General features: G+C 44.4%; 1 protein-coding gene across 1 annotated transcript in view; it reads left to right on the forward strand.

Moving 5' to 3' along the window:
• The first annotated feature begins 15,108 nt into the window (after positions 1–15,108).
• Positions 15,109–22,252, forward strand: part of LOC145413007 (uncharacterized) — a 468,549-nt gene continuing 461,405 nt past the window's right edge. Inside the window, exon 1 of the mRNA XM_080282828.1 lies at positions 15,109–15,314. Within this exon, the coding sequence (XP_080138954.1) occupies positions 15,109–15,314 (206 nt within the window). The remainder of the gene's footprint in view (positions 15,315–22,252) is intronic.

A 22,252-nucleotide genomic window follows, 5' to 3' on the forward strand; every position in this document is an offset into this window, starting at 1 on the left:
TATCAGTCCATCTGCGTTTGAATACATCATCTTAATCATGTTGTTTACCTAATTTGACATTTGAGTCTACTGCCTTTCTTTTTCTTAGTCCCTGTTGTTTATGTACCATTTTCTTACGTGTAATTCCACTACTTTTTTAAAAATTTGCTCCTCTCTTCCTCTGATCTTTCCTTCTTTTTTTTTGCTTCCCTCTTTTCCTTTAGTTATCCCTTTGTGTGTGTGTGTGTGTGTGTGTGTGTGTGTGTGTGTGTGTGTGTGTGTGTGTGTGTGTGTGTGTGTGTGTGTGTGTGTGTGTGTGTGAGAGAGAGAGAGAGAGAGAGAGAGAGAGAGAGAGAGAGATCCTTGGCTATTCGATGGTTTTGAATGAATCTTTCCAGTTGAATTCTTCAGCTTATTGGGAAGATCTTCCATTTTATACAGTTTTCCGTTTATGATATTTAAGGGGGTTAGCAATCAATCAATCAATCAATCATTTCCTGTGGCACCCTCGGGGATGCATAGGGCCTCGATGAACTCACACCACCACATCCTATCTTGTGCTAACTCCTCAAGATCTCCCCAACACTCATCTCCAGCTTCCCGTCTCATTGTCCTCACCCACGTCTCTTTTGGCCTTCCTCTACCTCTCCTACCAAGTGCCACCCACCCTGGTGTACCTCGTACTATTCCCTGTCTCCTATACACATGTCCTAGCCACTTCCATCGTGAGAATCTAACATATTCATCGATCGGCTGCACTCCCGTTATTTCTCTAATTCTACTATTTGGTATCCTTTCCCACCACTTAACTCCTAATATTCTTCTAAGTGCTTTATTTTCAAACACCAAGAATTTATTTTCCATAGTCACTGTGCTGTACCAAGACTCGTGTCCATAAATTAAGATACTCCTAACCATTACCTTATAGAGTTTGATTTTTGTATGCACAGAGAAATTGTTATTATTCCAAATATTTTTAAGCATTCCCATTGCCTGATTAGCCTTCTTTAACCTTTCCTCGAATTCAAAGTTCAAAGAACCATCCTTGGCTAAATAAGTACCTAAATATTTAAACCTATCAACTTGCTTTACAACCATACCTCCAATTACACATTCCTGCGCATTTTCCATATTCATATTGATTATTTCAGTTTTTCCACAATTAATAACCAAACCCACCTTGCGACCTTCACTCACCAAACAGTCCAACACTCTCTGCATCTCTTCTGGCCCATCACAAATCAAAACAATATCATCTGCATAATCTAAATCCAAAAGTTTCCTGTTCTCTCCCCAAAGTATACCTGCACCGGTTTCTGTTCCAACGCGTTTCATAATGTAATCAATGACCAATATAAATAGTAAAGGCGATAGAACACCACCTTGAATTACTCCGGACTTGACTTCAAACGAATCACTCAGACAACCATCAACCATCACTTTACAAAATGTGTCCTCATGCATGTTCATAATGACCCTCACAAACTCCTCTGGTATTCCATAATGTCTCATGATCTTCCCCATAGTCTCTCTCGAAACACTATCAAAAGCCTTTTCAAAATCAACAAAACAAAGACTTAACGGTACTCTCATTTCATTAACTTGCTGCATCAAATGCCTAACTATAAAGATCTGATCATTGCAACCACGTCCCTTTCTAAAACCAGCCTGTTCATCCCTCAGAATACCCTCAACCACCGGCTCCAACCTATTTAACAACACTCTTCCGAAAACTTTCAAAGCTATCGGTGACAAAGAGATTCCCCTCCAATTACCACATTCACTCAGGTCTCCCTTCTTCGGAACTTTAACAATTACACCATTCTTCCAAACTGATGGTAGTAACCCCGTCACCCATATCTTATTGAATAGCTTGGTCAAGATCATTATTAATCTATCCCCCTCCACTTTAAACATTTCCGGAAATAAACCATCCTCCCCTGGTGCCTTATTATTCTTTAACTGTTTTACTGCTTTCTCCACTTCTGCAAGCCTCAACTCTCCTGTTTCTATATTTAAATCTTCCTGAGCAGACGGTATATCCTCTTCTGGTGGTATTGGTCTATTAAGAACTGTCTCAAAATGCTCTTTCCATCTGTTTTTAATATCTCCATCTTTGGTCAATAAATTTCCTTCCCTGTCTCTAACTGGTATTTCCTTGCGTGTACCTGCATTACCACTCAGTTCTCTAATCGATTCATATGCTATTCTTTGACTCTGTCCATCATTTTTGTTTATTAAGATTTCAGTCTCTGCAGCCTTTTCATCCACACATCTTCTTTTATCTCTCCTAGCTAACCTTCTTACTTCTGAATTCAAACTCCAGTACGCAGCTCTTGCTAATTCAATCTCTCGTTCATCAACGCATTGCATCTCACTCCTCAATTTAGCCTCACCTCTCTTTTTTATCATACCCCACGTTTCCTCTGATATCCATTTCTTTCTCCTGAATCTATGTCTCCTTCCAATCGTACATTCAGCAGTCTCATGCAAAACTTTGTTCACATCCTCCCACATCTCTTCTACACTTCTCTCCCCCTCTTCCAACGTTTCCAACACCAAAAACCTATTTCTGCATTCTAATCTGAATTCCTCCTTTTCTTCTCCTTCCCTTCTAAGCTTAACAATATCGTATCTACCAACACCAGATTTTTCCTTCTTCTGATTTTTAAGTTTAAACCTTATTTTTGCAATGCTGAGTTGATGGTCACTACCAATATCCGCTCCCCGTTTAACATGAACATCTAGCAGAGAACTTCTATGCCTCCTACTGATAGCGATGTGATCAATCTGATTTTTATATTTTCCACACGGCGACACCCAAGTTGTCTTGTGTATATTGCAATGCCAATATTATCAGAAATAGTAAATGGGGGGCAGATATGGCTTTGATATTTTAGAAAATGTTGTATGGTGGACTCTCAACCGTAATGTGTTATATTGGGAGCGTGACCTATCCCTACAGTGATATTAGGAGAGTTAGCCTCCCTCCCCAAAACGAAATTGATCAGAAACAGGAGAAAGTGGGCTCATGGATTTCAGCGAAACTTCTCAGTCTCCCACTGTATAAAACTTTCAACCATTATTTCAGGGGGGGGGGAGGGTCAGTCCCCTCTAAAACATTTAAAGATTACAAGGGGAAGGAGGGCAGATATCTCTTCGATATCTTAGTACATGTTGTACACACGCCCAAAAAAGTATCTGCCCTCTAAGGGCACGTATCATTTTGAAACATGGACGAAGCATTGTGAAATATGGGGCATTCTGTTATAATGTGAACACTTTATATTTGGTAATTATTTGAACTTGAAATTGGAGTAAAAAAAAACACATACTGGGTGGTATATGTTTTGAGGCACCAGATTTATAGATCCATGTGTCTGCAGAACTCGCTCATTTTCACAACCATCGTACCCTAAGAGGCAGAGACTTTGGGGGGCGTATGTACAGTGGCTTATCATCTGTAACTCGATATCTGGGGAGCGTGACCTCATGGGTGGTTGGCCGCCCTAAAATAAAAATGACCAGATGTAATAGAATTACTGTTGTCGAATGAGGCTTCCCAGGTGAGTTCGTCTGGTTACTCCAAAGGTGTTCCATTATATACAGTTTTCCAACACTGAGTTTTAGGGTGGGTCAACCTTCCTCACAAAAAAAAAAAAAAAAGAAGAATCTCAGAAATAGTGAAAGGATGACAGATTATATGGCTCTGATATCTTTGTATATTATTGCACAATGGACTCTCATACGTAATGAGCTATTTGGGGAGCGTGATCCCCCAATGATTCTTTGGGGGGTCAGCTTCCTCCCAAAAATAAAGAGATAAAAAATAAGGAAAAGCCAGCACTCGATTTCAGCAAAATTGGCATACATATCGCATATGTTATTATGGGGAGGCGGTGGCTGAATCGGTAGAGAGGTGGCTAAAGTCCTAACGGACCCAGGTCGAATTCCGGCTGGGGGAGGAAACACTTCATGGATTTGAATTTTATAAAAAAACAAAATTCACTAATCTATTAAAAGACCCGCAGTCATGTCGTAAAAATACCCCTGCTAACACAAATACACCCGTCCTGTATGAAATAACCCTAGCATGTATTCACTATGGACGGTGGGTGTTATTGCCGATGTGGTGAGATGTATCAGTGTATGGTACGTAAGAAGAGTACTGGCTACCTATGCCCAAAGTCGGACACATAAATTAAAAAAAAAAATAGAATTAAGTAAGCAGTTTCCATGCTTGCTCCGAACGCACAGGAAAAAAATGCACATCTGCTTTGAAATACCCACCCGAAGGAGTGACCCCGACACCACCACCCCAGGAGGAGAACATGGGGAGGTGACACCAACCCCAAGAGGAGGCGACGGGGAGGTTTATAGGTGTCCCGCGCTACACCGGCTCATATCCCCAGTGACCTTATGCCCTTCTTCTACGCAGCCAGACCCACGGGAAGTGTGCATTGACCAGGTGCATTACCCTCTGACGGGGATAGCGCTCGCCAGAATCGGGGTGGGACTTGCCCTAAGACAGTCCCAAGTAGGCCATCGGTAGCAGAGTCCACCAGAACTGCCTCCAAAAGAGGAAGAGCAACCTCTGATGGTCATAGACCTACTTTACCCCAGGGAAGCAGCAGCACAGAAGTATCCACTGGATCTACTGTAGAAGAAGCGTCTACCGGATCTACTGTAGAAGGAGCTTCCACAGGATCTCCTTCTTCTGCCACCCACCTTTGGGTGCAGGCGTCTCGGACAGTCAGCCAGACGACCTTTGCCTGCAGTCCCCAGGAGGGCGGCGGGCCCGTGGTAGAGTCCACCAGACCTGCCACCGGGGAAGAGACCACCAGTCGTCCCCCAGCTGCACTTTTCCCCCCGGCAGCAGGAGGGTGGTAGAGTCCATTGGACCTGCCACAGAAGCCAGAAAGTCTGCCAGACTTTCCCCTCCTACTGTCCCTGGGATGAGTGGTCCCCTGACAGTGTCCCCCGGACCTGTCGGCTCGAAGGAGTGTCCACCGGACCTTCCTCTGCCTCGGGGTGGAGTTCCAGGAGGGTCCGCCAGACGACCACCAGTTGTCCATCCTCCACTACCCTGGAGGCTCCCTATGAGGGTTCAGTCTGTGGCTCAGCCCGCCCCTCCAGAGGCAGCCCAGCCCCTGACGCCCCCAGTAGCTGACAGTCTCCTCTAGGGTGAGCAGCTGCAGCCAACCTGTGATGACCTTCTCCTGCCGGCGAGACCGCAGCCCTCGGACCTTGAAGGGCGCCCTGCAGCCGACCCTATGCCCGGACCAGCCCAGACCCTCCTCCAGAACTCCTGCCACAGCTAAGGGCAGGTGCTGTGCAGCGTGCCTCAGCCCTGTTTGGCCTCAGTCCAGAGGGCCACCACACTCCCAGGGCCACCACCAGGAAAGGGCCACCCACCAAACCACGCTCCAGCTACCCCAGACTCCTGAACACGCCACCCGAGACCTGTGCCCCTATTGGGAGCACACTCCTTACGGCCCCCCCTCCCACACCGGGCTACTACCTGTGTTTACCTGTGACCTAGCCCTCTATGCACCACAGCGCCCACCAGCGGCGTTACCTACACTGTGGAACACTCGTGTCCAGTCCCTAATGCTATAGCTCCTGTGGAAACCCCAATCCCTCCCCAGAGGGTCATGTCCCTGTGTAATACTATGACCCCCTCCCCCCGTAAAGTGTCATAGATCCTGGGTGCACACATCCCCCGTGTAGTATTTGTACTCTGTGTAATATTTGCAGCCCCCCGCATCGCTCCTGTGCGTGATATGTTGTGCCCTACACCCCTGTGTAATACCGTACCCTATGTGTAATATCAACACCCCTGTGTAATATTTGTGACCCCTTTATATCATTGTTCCTGTGTGATACCTACTGTGTGTAATATTGTGCCCACACCCCTGTGCACCAGCTGTAATGTCACGACCCCTGTGTTATATTGTATTTGTGATAACCTACAGTGTCATAGTCCTATGGGATACCTGTCTCCCCTTTGATATACATAGTGTTGTGTAATAGACTGTAATGCTAGGTGAAATTAGGCTCAACTTCTCGTTCCTATTTCACCTAACGTGGAGCGGGGTCCTCTTTCGAGACCGGAGCTAGTGCAATAAAGAGAGGCAGGACACAAAAACTCTAGGCAACAACCTTTACATGTATATTACCACAGTCAGACACAGGACAAATCAGCAGATATTACAGCACAATATATAGCAATATACAACCTTATCTAGGATATGTGTATCTCGCAGGATACTTGCTTCTCTGATAGTAATGACTGTCACGAATCAATTCGCGACATTTCCGTTTTGTGAGAAGCCACGAACTATTAGTGGAAAACTCACTGTGTATCGCTCAGCTAACCATTTCTCTCTCCATTTCGGGGTATACTTTTCAAATCATTCGTCACCGTTTTCAGGGGTGACCGATTTGATGCACGTCACTAAGTGCGCTACTGAGCGATACTATTGTTTCTTTATCGTTCACCTCTGCTTGCCTAAACTGTTAGCCACGCCTTCTGGTAGCTTGTGCGTCCTGCCTGTACATTATTTGAATTCAGTCTTGTGTTTGCTGTGGCGGAGAAAGGTTCTGTGCTCAGAAGTGGAGAGGTCAGCTAGCACCCCAAGCTCCACTAGTTCATTAATCCCAGTACTCCCACCTTAGTGGTGATACATAGCATTCATCGACTGGTATTTCTTTTGTGTATTTCCTAGTTTTAAGAGTTTAGTTAAGGTGTTTTTTCCTAGGCGTAAGTATTTAGCTTCTGTGTGAGTGAGCGAGTGCGTCTCATTTAATTGATTTGAATTGTAACGTTAAATTTATTTTTTGTGATTAATAAATTTAACAGTTCCTTTCTTGAGCTTAATGTAAGTAAACTCTTGTTTCATTTAATCCAAATTAAGCTTATTTTCCATATAGCTCCTAGCTTGCATAAACATTTACTATTCATAACTGGTACTTAGACCAGTCTTGTTGTATTAACTTAAAATCCGTTGTGCCAGGAGTTAATGCATCAGCAAGAACCTGATGTTATTATTATTAGTATTAGTTATTTATTGTCAGGGGTGATGTAACTTTCTCCAGAGGCTAACAGTACAGTAATTCAGCAATTGTGAGTAATTAGTCTCTGCTGTGTACTGTTGAGGAAGTTTATAAATTCTCGTTCTCAGAGAATCGTGCTAAGCCAGCGTAAAGTAATCGTTGCTTGATGTAGCAAGACAATCATTGTCTCTGCTCTTCAATATTATTGAATATTATTATCAATTTAAATAATATTTAACCATTTATATCAAAATTACCCTGATATTATAAAAACCCCGTGACAATTGGCGACCTCGCCAGGATATTAACTCCTAGCTCTAAAGCTATTCACGAAATAGTGCTCACTCATTCATATTTAGGTATTTATAATTAAAGTTTATAGGCACAAGTTTACTGGTGTTTACCGTTAATTTAGCAAGTGAGTTTTTGCTTTATTAATCAATAGAGTACTTAACGCCAGACGATTTTATTCGCTCCTGGGAAGTCGGCGTACCCATTGTGTTTATTATTGAGTCTTCCCAGTCATTTACATTTTGATTTATTCTTTGCCAGTTAACTGGATAAGACTGGTCACCACTAGCTTGTGTCTGTACTCTTTACTTGTGTTTATTAGTATTCGTCGCTAAGCAGTCAGTACTCAATTTCGGTTTTGCTTAATAAATTAGCGCCATGGCTACTACTGTATTTTTACAGGAAGCCAAAGAAATGGGTCTTTCGGACCCAACCGAAATTAAAGAGTATATACTCTCACGGCATAATCAGGAGCAGCAGCGCGAGAATGATGCCCGTGAAGAGCGTAAGATTCAGCGCGAATGCGAGCGAGAACAGCGCGAATACGAGCGAGAACAGCGTGAGGAACGTGAAAGAGAGCGTGCTTATGAACAAGAGCAGCGTGAGAAAGAGCGCGAATACGAGCGGGAACAACGGGAATACGAGCGGGAACAACGAGAACACGAATGTGCCGAGCGAGAAGCATGAGAAAAACATGAACTTGAAGTGCTGAAGCTCAAGCGAGATTCCTTGGCTTCAGACACGTCTGCTGCAGTTGGTCCAAGCTCCACGAGCTTTCTCCCTGCACATGTCCTGGCGACCCCACGCATCAAGCTTCCTTCATACAAGGAAAGCGAGTGAATCGAGCCGTACATAGCTCGTTTTGAGGACATGGCAGACTTATATCAACTGGATGAGGCAGCTAAGCGGCTTCAGTTTCTTAGCCTATTTGAGGGCCCTGCCCTCGATATTCTCCACAGAATTCGTGGAGACAATCTCACATATGAGATGATGAAAGCTGCACTCATTAAGGCGTATGGTCTCACAGTAGACGACGCCAAAGTTCAGTTCATGCGAGCTCGTCTCCAAGACAAGGAGACAGCTGTTCAGTTCCTTGATCGTCTCACAGCTTACTTAAATGAGTGGATGGAGAAAGATGAAACTCCTTCCACGCGTGAGGGATAATTGACCTTATGCTGCGTACACAGCTAGAGAGGTCATGGCCTGCTGAGCTCATAGCACAGCTTAAGATCTGCCAGGTGAAAGATGCCAGCCAAATGGCAGAGAAGGCTGACGCATTCTTTACTGCATACGGGTATCAAGCTCGTAAGCAAAACACCTGGAGCAGAAAAGATACTGCCAAGTCTGGGAAGCCGTCTCAGACTGAATCCCAGCACCAAGGCCGTTCTCAGAGTAATGGTCAAGGTCCAAAACCGCAGTGGAAGGACCAGGGGCAAAACACTCAGAAACCTGAGTGGAAGAGGTACAACAAGTACCCTAACCAGCAGCAGTATCAGCCACGCAACCGACCGACGGGACAAAGTTTTTCACCACCAACTCAAAAGAGGCAGGAAGCGAATGCAGCCTTCATTCCTCAGCAGCAGCCTGGTGGTCACATCCCTACCAGTGTGGGTACTTCCCCACAGTTCACTAGTCCCACAGTGACAGTGAACCCCCCTCCACAGATGGCCAATGTTCCATCTTCCCATGCAGTGAGTGCAAACCCTCAAGTATATAACTCTCAAGGCACAATGTTTGCCACATCAATTCAGCAGCCTCATGAGTGGCTAGCTGCTTCCTCCACAGGCCCTCCCACAGGTGACAGTACCTTCCTTGTTCAGCCAGGGTTTGTGGGAGGCATTCCTGTGAAGGTCCTGAGAGATAATGGTTCCTCAGGTTGCTCTGTCAAGCAGAGTCTAGTTCGGCCTGAGCAGTATACAGGTCGACAGATCCATGCAAATCTTATTGATGGATCAGTGAGATTGTTCCCTGAGGCATGTATCCAGGTGGCATCTCCATTTTATACTGGTATGACACTTGCAGTTGTCATGCCAGAGCCTCTATTTGACTTGATAGTAGGCAATATTCAAGGAGCCAAGGATAGTTGCTCCGATGATGGCGCCACTCAGACTTCGGCTGCTGCGGTAACACGAGCCATGACTGAGGCTCCAAACTGTGTCACCCCAGTGATCATTGAATCGCCGCAAGATCTGATGTGTAGTCAATTTGTTGTACAAGAACAACATTCTGACCCGACACTTGCTGCTGTGCGGAACAAACAAAAGGGTCGAGTGATTAAGTATTCACGGGGAGGTCGAGCCAAGTTCCTTCGCAAACAAGGACGGCTCTACCGTGAGTCACGAACACCCGAGGGCGAGGTTCGACTGCAGTTTGTCGTTCCCGCCAAGTACCGCCTAGCAGTGTTACAATGGGGTCATTGTTCAGTCTCAGGGGGTCACATGGGCAAAAGGAAGACCCAGGGCCGTATCCGAGCTGACTTTTTCTGGCCAGGGATGGGACGGGACATAGATAGTTTTGTCCGTTCTTGCAGTGTGTGCCAAAGTATCACCACTAATCAGGGACATGCCCTTCCTGTGCCATTTGTAACTACACCTGTAATCTCTGAGTCAGTTGAGAGACAGGGTAGTGGTGAAGTGGGTGCAGACCTGACGTCTCGCCCATTGGCCCCACAGGACACATTATGTCCAGGGCCTGTACATACATATTATGTACCGTAAGTTAAGGGGGAAGTTGAGAGGCGACTTGAGGCTATGGAAGACCCAAGTTTGCATAAGGATTCTCAGCTTCCCGGTACTAATAGAAGTACTGTAGGTTAAGGGGGAAGTTCGAGAGAGAACTCCGCAGTGGCGACTTGAGGCTATGGAAGACCCAAGTTTGCATAAGGATTCTCAGCTTCCCGTTACTAATATAAGTACTGTAGGTTAAGGGGGAAGTTCGAGAGAGAACTCTGCAGAGGCGACTTGAGGCTATGGAAGACCCAAGTTTGCACAAGGATTCTCAGCTTCCCGTTACTAGTATTGTACTGTAGGTTAAGGGGGAAGTTCGAGAGAGAACTCCGCAGAGGCGACTTGAGGCTATGGAAGACCCAAGTTTGCACAAGGATTCTCAGCTCTCCGATACTAATATAAGTACTGTAGGTTAAGGGGGAAGTTTGAGAGAGAACTCCGCAGAGGCGACTTGAGGCTATGGAAGACCCAAGTTTGCACAAGGATTCTCAGCTTCCCGGTACTAATATAAGTATTGTACTGTAGGTTAAGGGGGAAGTACGAGAGAGAACTCCGCAGAGGCGACTTGAGGCTATGGAAGACCCAAGTTTGCACAAGGATTCTCAGCTTCCCAGTACTAATATAAGTATTGTATTGTAGGTTAAGGGGGAAGTGAGAACTCTGCAGAGGCGACTTGAGGCTATGGAAGACCCAAGTTTGCACAAGGATTCTCAGCTTCCCGGTACTAATATAAGTATTGTAGGTTAAGGCACAGGTTGAGGACCCGTGTGCGGTTCGAGGCTATGGAAGACCCGAGTTTGCACAGGGATTCTCAACTTGTTGAAACTAATCGTGTGCTATAATTAATGGCGACCTCGAATGTACGTCGTAGCACTGACTGCTAGGCAGAGAGAGTAATTGTAACATAATAAAATTTTGTCTCATTGACACTTTTGATGCTCCACCTCAATTGGTTTTGCAGGTTCAGCAATGGGTGTAGCAGTTTTGCTGTGCGGGCCAGCTGATCGTCTGCCGCACGCTGCCGCCTCTTCTCCTCTGCCTTCGTCGTCGCCATATTATTATTTACTGTGTCATTTTACACGTAGGTACAGTTACACTACAACTGTCACACCTACACTGTGTATTACATACATCACACTACACAACAATTAGTTGTCAGTGTAAATGTAGCGACTTTTCGCTCAGTTTGACCTGAGTACAGGATTTTCACCATCGTCACGGAGTTTTTCCCTCAAGCTTGCTTCTATTAACGTAAATACGAGGTTTTTTCGCTCACTGGCGACTGCGACTTTCTCCTGTAGCAGGATAGCACACACACCACAGTGTGAATCTTGTGTGAATGACTTAGGATGTATACATATATATATATATCCACAAATTTTTTCCTATAAGGAAAAAATTTAATTTTGTAGGGGCGTAATGTCACGAATCAATTCGCGACATTTCCGTTTTGTGAGAAGCCACGAACTATTAGTGGAAAACTCACTGTGTATCGCTCAGCTAACCGTTTCTCTCTCCATTTCGGGGTATACTTTTCAAATCATTCGTCACCGTTTTCAGGGGTGACCGATTTGATGCACGTCACTAAGTGCGCTACTGAGCGATACTATTGTTTCTTTATCGTTCACCTCTGCTTGCCTAAACCGTTAGCCACGCCTTCTGGTAGCTTGTGCGTCCTGCCTGTACATTATTTGAATTCAGTCTTGTGTTTGCTGTGGCGGAGAAAGGTTCTGTGCTCAGAAGTGGAGAGGTCAGCTAGCACCCCAAGCTCCACTAGTTCATTAATCCCAGTACTCCCACCTTAGTGGTGATACATAGCATTCATCGACTGGTATTTCTTTTGTGTATTTCCTAGTTTTAAGAGTTTAGTTAAGGTGTTTTTTCCTAGGCGTAAGTATTTAGCTTCTGTGTGAGTGAGTGAGTGCGTCTCATTTAATTGATTTGAATTGTAACGTTAAATTTATTTTTTGTGATTAATAAATTTAACAGTTCCTTTCTTGAGCTTAATGTAAGTAAACTCTTGTTTCATTTAATCCAAATTAAGCTTATTTTCCATATAGCTCCTAGCTTGCATAAACATTTACTATTCATAACTGGTACTTAGACCAGTCTTGTTGTATTAACTTAAAATCCGTTGTGCCAGGAGTTAATGCATCAGCAAGAACCTGATGTTATTATTATTAGTATTAGTTATTTATTGTCAGGGGTGATGTAACTTTCTCCAGAGGCTAACAGTACAGTAATTCAGCAATTGTGAGTAATTAGTCTCTGCTGTGTACTGTTGAGGAAGTTTATAAATTCTCGTTCTCAGAGAATCGTGCTAAGCCAGCGTAAAGTAATCGTTGCTTGATGTAGCAAGACAATCATTGTCTCTGCTCTTCAATATTATTGAATATTATTATCAATTTAAATAATATTTAACCATTTATATCAAAATTACCCTGATATTATAAAAACCCCGTGACAATGACAACACAAACAATCCTAGTGTATCAGGAGTGCAGTAAATATAGGCGCGCGCGGGGGCGCGGGAGGGGGGTTGAGTCTCACTAGGAGGAGATAGGGGAGGTGCGGGGAGTGACTTGTGACGGCTAGGGGAAAGTTATGGTAATACTGGAGGGCGGCAGATATTAGCCGTGAAGTTTATATGGTTTCTACTAGCCAAAAGACTTTGGTAATTGATTTTATTCTTGATTTACACTTACTCGAGATATTGGAGTGAGAGAGGGTGATAAACAAGATTTATGGGTAGCGTGGGGGAAGGAGAGAATACTATTAATACTTCCTTTCACAATATTCCTTCACAGTAATGGGGGTATGTCTTTATAGGGGAATCTCCCGGCGGCACAGGCTTATTAATTGTATAACAGGGATGTCACTCACACGTATAGTCAATAAGATCTTGTTCCACACTCACGTCCTTTAACTTATCACTGTGATCTTATTTACCCCGATATTTACTATATGAAATCACTGCATAATACTTACATTAGGGGAAATCACACTTAACCTAAATCACTCGTGCTACAGTATCACATGTATTCATCAGGGGGATAGGCAGGAACACGTCGTCGGCGATCCTGCCGGGCTAGGGACACCGCCAATGCGAGGCGTGCCGAGAGGGCATGGGATAACTCGTAAGGGCGTCCTCTCACGTCCTGGGCTTCCCGTGGCTTCCGGGCTTGGCTTAGGCGTGTGGCCCTTGGGACTGGGGCCGGATAGCTCCAGGAACCTCTGTGATAAGTCCCGGCGTCGTGGGGGCGTAGAGAGATCACGCCTGGGTGTCCTGGGGAGAACCGAGAGAGACTGTGGGCTGCGGTCTCCAGCGTCTAGGGGCGCCGACAGGGGAGGGCTGCTGCAGCGACTTCCACTGGGGTCCGTCAGGTGCGTCTGCTCTAGAGCCAGGCGTAGGGAACAGAGACCAGGGGAGGCTGGGAGGCCTGTCTGGGTCACTCTGGGACAAGAAACCTGGGCTCCAGTCTCCTGCCGTGGGGACGTCTCTCTACTCACCTCTCTCTGCACACCCTCGGAGCGACTGTAGATTGTCTCACGAGGAAGGGAGCGACAATAGGTCGTCTCTACCAAGACACTCTCGGAGCGACCATAGATTGTCTCACGAGGATGGGAGCAACCATGGACTGTCTCTACCGGAGCACTTTCAGAGTGACCATGGATTGTCTCACGAGGATGGGAGCGACCATAGATCGTCTCTACCGGAGCACTTTCGGAGCGACCATAGATCGTCTCACGAAGATGGGAGTGACCATAGATCGTCTCTACCAGAGCACTTTCGGAGCGACCATAGATCGTCTCACGAGGATGGGAGCGACCATAGATCATCTCTACTGGAGCACTTTCGGAGCGACCATAGATCGTCTCACGAGGATGGGAGCGACCATAGATCGTCTCACGAGGATGGGGGCGACCATAGATCGTCTCTACCGGAGCACTTTCGGAGCGACCATAGATCGTCTACGAGGATGGGAGCGACCATAGATCGTCTCTACAGGAACACTTTGGGAGCGACCATAGATCGTCTCTACCGGAACACTTTGGGAGCGACCATAGATCGTCTCTACCGGAACACTTTGGGAGCGACCATAGATCGTCTCTACCGGAACACTTTGGGAGCGACCATAGATCGTCTCTACCGGAACACTTTGGGAGCGACCATAGATCGTCTCTACCGGAACACTTTGGGAGCTACCATAGATCGTCTCTACCGGAACACTCTGGGAGCGACCATAGATCGTCTCTACCAGAACATTTTGGGAGCGACCATAGATCGTCTCTACCAGAGGGGCGCCATCTGGAGTATCTTTTCTAACTCCACCCCTAGCTGGCTTAGCAATTCCACTCCGCGAAGGTAGTGTCCTCCTACGGTGGCGGCAGCGTGGTGGCTGCATGACACAGGGGCACACGCCCTGGGCTGACATATGTCGCTGTTGCTGGGAGTGGTGGTGACTGGTGGCGGCTACCCCGTGGGGTCCGTGTGGGGGTGTTGGCGCATTTTCAGGCATACTAAGCTGTGTTTGGCTTGCCCTGTCGTCGGGGGTACTATGGTATTCTTAGGAGGCACTGTTCTTCAAGCCACACATTTTATAGACCATACTTGTGCCCTACATAGTGTTGTGCAATATGCCATATTTTTCCCATATATATATAGTGTTGTGCAATATACCTTACTTGTGCCATATATAGTGTTGTACTTATTGTGTAGTCCACTGTATTTGTTTATAAGTTAAAATACGTGTAAGACTGGTTAGCCCGTGTTTGAGCCCTTATCCTTGCTTGCATGCTCTAGCCCGGTCCCGAACAATAGAACCCAAGTCCGTACCCGTATCTCAGTCCAAGAAGTTGGACTCAGAATACGCCGCATAACATACTTTATTACTAAATCCTCATCATTGAAATTATTTTATAATAATATTTATGAAAGATATTCACTGAATATATTTTGGTAAATCACACTGTTCTTTCGTTACAAGATTATTAATTACTGGTCTGCTGAAAATAGGGGAGGGGGGGTTATGACCCCACGCCCCTTCTCAAATCCATGCCTGTGCTGTGTATCCAACCGAGCCATGTGCGTATTGTAGGTGACCTGGAACCAGTGCTGGGGCGGTGCTGTGCCTACGGGGCCAACTGGGCGAGGGAGGGCCAACAGTGTGCTGCCTTCCCTTCCCCCGTGGCTGGCGTCCCTTCAGAACACCAGTCGGTCTGCCTTACCTCCGTCGGAATTTGCTGCCTCAGATACTTCAGGTTAGTCTCTCTCTCTCTCTCTCTCTCTCTCTCTCTCTCTCTCTCTCTTCCTATTAGGGATAAGGGAGCCATACCTGAGGGTAAACAGGTCACGTGCAGAATGAATAATGAAAAAAATAAACAAAACTAATTATTTTGAAAATAAGTAGTTAATCACAGTTTCTTACATTTACAAAATCTGAATTACCCTGTACGTTTTTACAGCTACAGCAAACTGTAGATCCGAAGTGTGACTTCACGTAATCATGACAACCGTGTGTAGGTTCTAAACAAACATGGCAGGCTACACCGTTTCTCCCTTAACTCCAAAGCAAAAGGAGGTTAATAAACAATAAAAATGGTCCATTACTTAATTCTAGGCTGTAATCATCGGCTTGAAGTTTTATAATTTCTTTCGCTCTCTAGTTTATGAAAACGAAAATAAAGGTAGGAAAAGGTATAGAGCCGACAGGACTCTATATAGTTCATGTCATTACGATGCAACTGTCATTTTAGAGGTAGACTGATCTGGTTTATTGAAATAAGAAAGCAAAAATAAATAAAAACTGTACAAGATGAAGAAACAAATGCATGGTCAAGTGAGCTAGAAGCAAGTCCGAGTAATGTCCAACCTGTCAGAAAATATTATCCTCCTGAGAACTTGGATATTACAAAACTGAAATGATTTATATCAAAGATAACATTATTCATCCAAGAATGCACGATGACGCACAGTATTCTGGGGACAACTTTTATTTTTAATACAGTTGTGGATAAATGTATAGGAAAGTAGAGGGAGCTGTATTTTGCTTTCTTGATTTGCAGAACTGAATGAAAGGAAGGCAATGATTGATTATGTGTGTGTGGATGAAAAGATGCGAAGATGTGTGATGGATGCAAGAGCATATAAAGGCTGGCGGAGTGGACTCTCTGACCACCATTTGGTGGTGGCCAGAATCAAGGTCCAAGTAAAATGGAGAAATAGAAGAAAGGAAGGCCAGGAGGAAGGAGTATATGCAAGGAGAGTGGAAAGGCTACAAGAGGATGAGAAAAAGGCAGAATATAAGAGGGAAATGGAGGAACGATTGGGTAAATATGAACTGCAACAGATGGGGGACGTGGAAGGTGTGTGCAAGATATTCACAGAAGAAATATGTGCAGCATGTGAGGTGGTGTGTGGGGTGAAGAGAAGACGAAAGGGGGTGCAAGGAACGGCATGGTGGAATGAAGAGGTGAGACAGGCTGTGGCACAAAAGAAAAAAGCATATAATGAATGGATGAGAAAAAGGGGCGTGGAAGAAGTTGAAAGACGGAAGAGAGAGTTATGTGTAGAAAGGAAGAGAGAGGTGAAAAGATTAGTAAGAGAGAATAAGAAGAGAGTGGATGAGGAATTTGGAAGGAATCTGAGTGTTAAGTGGAGGGAATTTAAGAAAATGTTCTGGAAGGAGGTAAAGAGAGTCAGACAGGGTGGCAATGAAGTTCGTAGGGGAGTGAAAGATAAAAATGGTAGATTACTGGTTGAGAAGGGAGAAAAAGTGAGCAGATGGAGAGAACACTTTAAGAAATTGTTGAACATAGAGAATGGAAGTAATGTGAGTATAAGTGGCTGGGGAATGGCTGGGAGAAGGAGGGAGGTGAGAAGACAGGAAGAAATCAGTAGGATGGAAGTTGTGGAAGCAATGAAGAAAGTCAAAATGGGGAAAGCCACAGGAATTGATGGAGTGTATTGTGAAATGCTGACGCATGGGGGAGAGATAGTAGTAGGATGGATGTGGAAGATGTGCAGATTGGCCTGGGAGGAAGGTGGATTCTCGTAGGATTGGAAGTCAGGTATAATTATTCCCTTGTACAAAGGGAGAGGGGAAAAAGAAGTGTGTGGTAATCATAGGGGCATTTGTCTTCTTAATGTAATAGGAAGAGTATACGGTAGGATACTTATTTACAGCGTTAGGGAAATAACAGAGGAATTAGTTGGAGAAGAACAGGGAGTCTTTAGGAAGGGAAGAGGTTGTGTAAATCAGATATTCATTCTTAGATCTTTAATGGAAAAGTTTCTAGAGAAGGGAAAGAAGTTATTTGTGGTCTTCATGGATTTGGAGAAAGCATATGACAGGGTGGATAGACAAGGATTATGGAAAGTATGGAGTAGATGGGAAGTTGTTGAATGCTGTGAGGAGTATGTATGAATGTGCTAAGGCTGCAGTGCGTGCGGATAGTGAACTGAGTGAGTTTTTCTCTTTGAAGGTTGGGTTGAAACAGGGATGTGTCATGTCTCCACGGTTGTTCAATCTGTATATGGATGGGGTTATAAAAGAGATACAAGGTAGGGCAGTGGATGTTGGAGTGGCCCTAATGAGAGAGGGCAGTGTTTGGAAACTCCCTTTACTGTTGTTTGCAGATGATACTGTGTTGTTAAGTGAAGACGAAGGGGAGCTGCAAGGCTTGGTGGATGAGTTTGGGAGAGTGAATAAGAAACGGAATTTAAAGGTGAATGTAGGGAAGAGTAAAGTGATGGTCTTCGAGAGGGGTGAAGTCAGTGAATGTACAGTGAGGCTGAATGATGAGGAAATGGAAAATGTGAGTACGTTTAAGTACTTGGGTAGTGTGATGAGTTAGGATGGAAGTTTGGAGGGTGAAGTGCTTGAAAGGGTACAGCAAGGAAGAAAGGTTGCTGGTTCTTTGAAAGCAGTGATAAGAAACAGGGAAGTGAGCATGGAAGTGAAAAATTATTACATGGCAGTATTGTGATACCAACTTTAACGTATGGCAGTGAAGCTTGGACGTTGTTGGAGGGACACAAGTCAAGAGTGAGAGCAGTAGAAATGAGTTATTTGAGAGGAGCCTGTGGAGTCACTTGGAGACACAGGCTGCCAAATGAGGATATAAAGGAGCGTTGTGGTGTTGATGTGGATGTGACAGGAAGCGTTAGGAGAAACACATTGAGGTGGTTTGGCCATGTGGAGAGGATGGAGAGTGGGAGACTGACGGGGAGAGTGTATGTGAGTGAGGTGGAGGGGGAGAGAGGGAGGGGAAGGCCAAGGATGTGATGGAGGGATGGAGTGAAGAGGTATTTGAGAGAAGGGGGTGTGAATTGGGAGCAGGGCAGTGAAATGGCGGGGTACAGGGTGACGTGGAGGCGATTTGTTTGTGGCCACCCCGTATAAGGGATTAAGGCGTCTGGCAATAGATAGGTAGATAGATAGACAGATTTGCAGAAGGCCTTGGACAATCCCCGGGGAGGTGATGAAGTGGACAATGAGAAAGACTGGGATCGTGGAGTGGCTAGTTAGAGTGGTTGTGGCCATGTATGTGGGTGCTCATACCTCGATGAGAGTGAATGGAGATTTGAGTGACGAGTTTCCCGTGAATGTTGGCATGCATCAGGGGTCAGTCTTGAGCCCCTTATTGTTTGTCATGGTGCTTGAAGCTCTCTCACGTGACTTCAGATATATACTGCCATGGGAGATGTTGTATGCTGATGACTTGGTGTTGACTGCAGAGAATGAAAGGGAGGTGAAGGAAAAATTCAGGATATGGAGAGACGGAATGAGGCACAAGGGTTTGAGAGTAAATGTGGATAAAACAAAAGTGATGATATCTAGGGCTAATGGCGGTACTGTCAAACCAAGAGGGAGTGTGGACATGCGCAGTTAGCCACAAGGGTGTGGTAAGTAACACCATCTTTTGCAGTGTTTGTGAAAAGTTGGTGCATAAGAGCTGTAGTGGTATCAGAGATTGACTGCGAAATAATGCTGACGTGGGTGCGTGGTGTGTCGGAGAGAGCATGTACTGTAGAGCTTGTCAGGAGTGAACGGATTGATCTTGCTGGAGGGTCTCTTGAGTGTGTGTTTTGTTTATTTGGGGTACGTATTATGCTATGGAGGTGGGGTTGGAGCTAGCTTTGTGGGTATAGTAAGGAGTGGTTCAGGGAGCTTTTGCCTCTCCTAATACTGAGAAGGCTTTCTCTCCGTGCTAAGGGATCTTTGTATGCAGCATGTGTTAGGAGTGTAATACTGTATGGTGGTGATACCTGGGCAGTAAAAGAAGAGAATTTCGTAGGCTCAAAAATAAAGAAATGACAGTGATTAGGTGGACGTCCTTGAATGCGAGGCCTGGGGGTGGGGTACTAGGCAGGGGCGCACCCAGTGGGGGGCCCGCCGGGCCCAGGTCCTCCCCCCCTTAGCTCTCTGGGTCCTTTAAAAATATATATATATATTTATTTCAATAACACCAAAACATGAAAAATTGGCAAGTACAAACAAAGAGTAACAAATGAGCCAGCAGCTCCCTGACTCTAAACCTGCATGTGACCTTCGGATTACCTGACCTCACCTCACTACGCGTAGAAATTTCCTGGGTGCGCCCCTGGTGCTAGGGTTGCGATTGAGGAATTGAAAGGAAGGGTGAGAGTGGAATATACTGGTGTTGTGATAAGGAGAGGTAAGCTGAGATGGGTTGGGCGTGTTGAGAGGAATTAGGGTGGGACTGGAATGTTTTGGTGTTTTGATGAGGGGTAGACTGTAGACTGAGATGGGTTGTGCATGTTGAGAGGATGGAGGATGACAGTTGGATGTGGAACGTGAGAAGTGTGAACGTCGGAGGGTTAAGAGGGGGACAACGACAAAAGACCTGGGACGAGGTCATAGAGTGCGATCTCAGGGATTAGAGAGCCGTCAGCAGCCATTAGGTGACCAAGGCCGACGTATGTTGGAGCCTTTGTAAACGATATCTATCTATCTATCTATCTATATAAATATATATATAATAATATATAATAATATATCTATCTATCTATCTATCTATCTATCTATATATATATATATATATATATATATATATATATATATATATATATATATATATATATATATATATATATATATATATATATATATATATATAAACATCATCATCATCTTCAGCCGCTAAGGTCCACTGCAGGACCGGCCTATCCCTACCGAAGCAGGGACGATACAGCCAAAGTATCTCTACCTTGTGGCTTAGGCTGTCTGGTAGAGACTGTATGTAGGGTGAGAAGTGCTTGTAGTGTTGTAGTGGCTTTGGATGTGTGTGTAGTCTGTGAACCAAGTGTAATCGGCCCGCCTTAAGCCGACTGGGTGCAAGCATACTAGTATGCGACACTGGTTCAACCACAGCACCCCTTGTGTCCGCCAAAATGGTCAGTGGCTTGGTGAACGCTTCCCAAAGTTTTTACAACTCTGGCGGGGAGGCGAACCCCCGCCCACCAGCGTGCTAGACGCACACTGTACCACAGAGGCTCCATACTGTATATATATATATATATATATATATATATATATATATATATATATATATATATCTGGGATAATGGTGGAATTCCAGAAGAGTGGAAAAATGGAGTAATTATAAAAATACCAAAAAAAAAGGGGGGGGGGAATTATGGGATAATGGTGGAATTCCAAAAGACTGGAAAAATGGAGTGATTATAAAAATACCAAAAAAGGGAGATTGAAGTGTGTGGAAATTGGAGGGTGATAACTTTGACGCCTATGGTTGCAAAAGTCTTTTCCAATGTCTTGTTGAACAGAATAGAACCAGTAATTGATAAAATTTTAAGAGAAGAACAAACTGGATTCAGAAAAGGTCGAGGTTGTAATGATCAGATTTTTATTGTAAGGCATCTAATGCAACAAGCTTATGAGATGAAAATGCCACTTAGTATATATGTTTTGTGGATTTTGAAAAGGCGTTTGATAGTGTTTCACGTGGAGCTATGTTGAAAATTATGAGATTATATGATATTCCAGAAAAGTTTGTAAATATTATTTAGAAGCCTACATGAAGGTACTTTTTGTAAGGTAATGGTGGGTGGTTCCTTGAGTAATCCATTTTAAGTTAGATCATGAGTGATTCAAGGAGGAGTTCCTTCGCCTTTGCTGTTTGTTTTGATTATGGATATATATTATGAGAAAGGTTGTAAGGAGAACAGGTGGAGGAATTAACTGGAAAGAAAATAAGAGGCTGATGGATTTGGACTATGTTGATGATATTGTACTGATTTGCGGAAGTATTTACGAGATACAGAGGGTGCTTGATTGTCTGGTGGAGGAAAGAGAAAGAGTGGGATTGGTAATAAATTGTGGAAAGACAGAAATTATTGATATGAACGTGGAGAATCAAATCATTGTGTAACTGGGAATAATGTGAAGAATGTAGAAAATTTTAAATATCTGGGAACTATTGTATCATCTAATGGATCATTAAACAATGAAACTGAGGAGAGGATTAGACAGGCTTGGCGAACTATTGGAAGCTGTTTGGAATAATAATATGCTTTCGGTAGCCTACACACTAAAATAAAAATTTACAAGTCCATGGTTAGACCAGTTTTCATCGAGGCCCTATGCATCCCATGGGATATATATATATATATATATATATATATATATATATATATATATATATATATATATATATATATATATATATATATATAAGCAGCAGCAGCAGCAGCGGTTTGAGTATCCACTGCAGGACCGGCAAATCCCGACCGGAGTCGTTACAGCCAATATATCTCTACCAAGTGGCTTAGGCTGTCTCGTAGAGATTGTATGTAGGGTGAGAAGTGCTTGTAAGTGTAACTGTAGTGTTGGAGTGGCTTTGGATGTGTGTGTAGTCTGTGAACCAAGTGTAATCGGCCTGCGCAAGCCGACTGAGTGCAAGCATACTTTATAGTATGCAACACTGGTTCAACCACAGCACCCCATGTGTCCGCCAATGCAGTACGTGTCCGGGTGAACACAACACTCCCAAAGTTAATTACCCTGGCGGGGCGCGAACCCTGGTTCACCCGTGTATGAAACGCACACTCTACCACTGTGTGTGTGTATATATATATATATATATATATATATATATATATATATATATATATATATATATATATATATATATATATATATATATATATATATATA

This window comes from Coenobita brevimanus, chromosome 94 (genome assembly GCF_032717465.1).
Source record: "Coenobita brevimanus isolate Jiangsu-jjx chromosome 94, ASM3271746v2, whole genome shotgun sequence".
Lineage (NCBI taxonomy): Eukaryota > Metazoa > Arthropoda > Malacostraca > Decapoda > Coenobitidae > Coenobita > Coenobita brevimanus.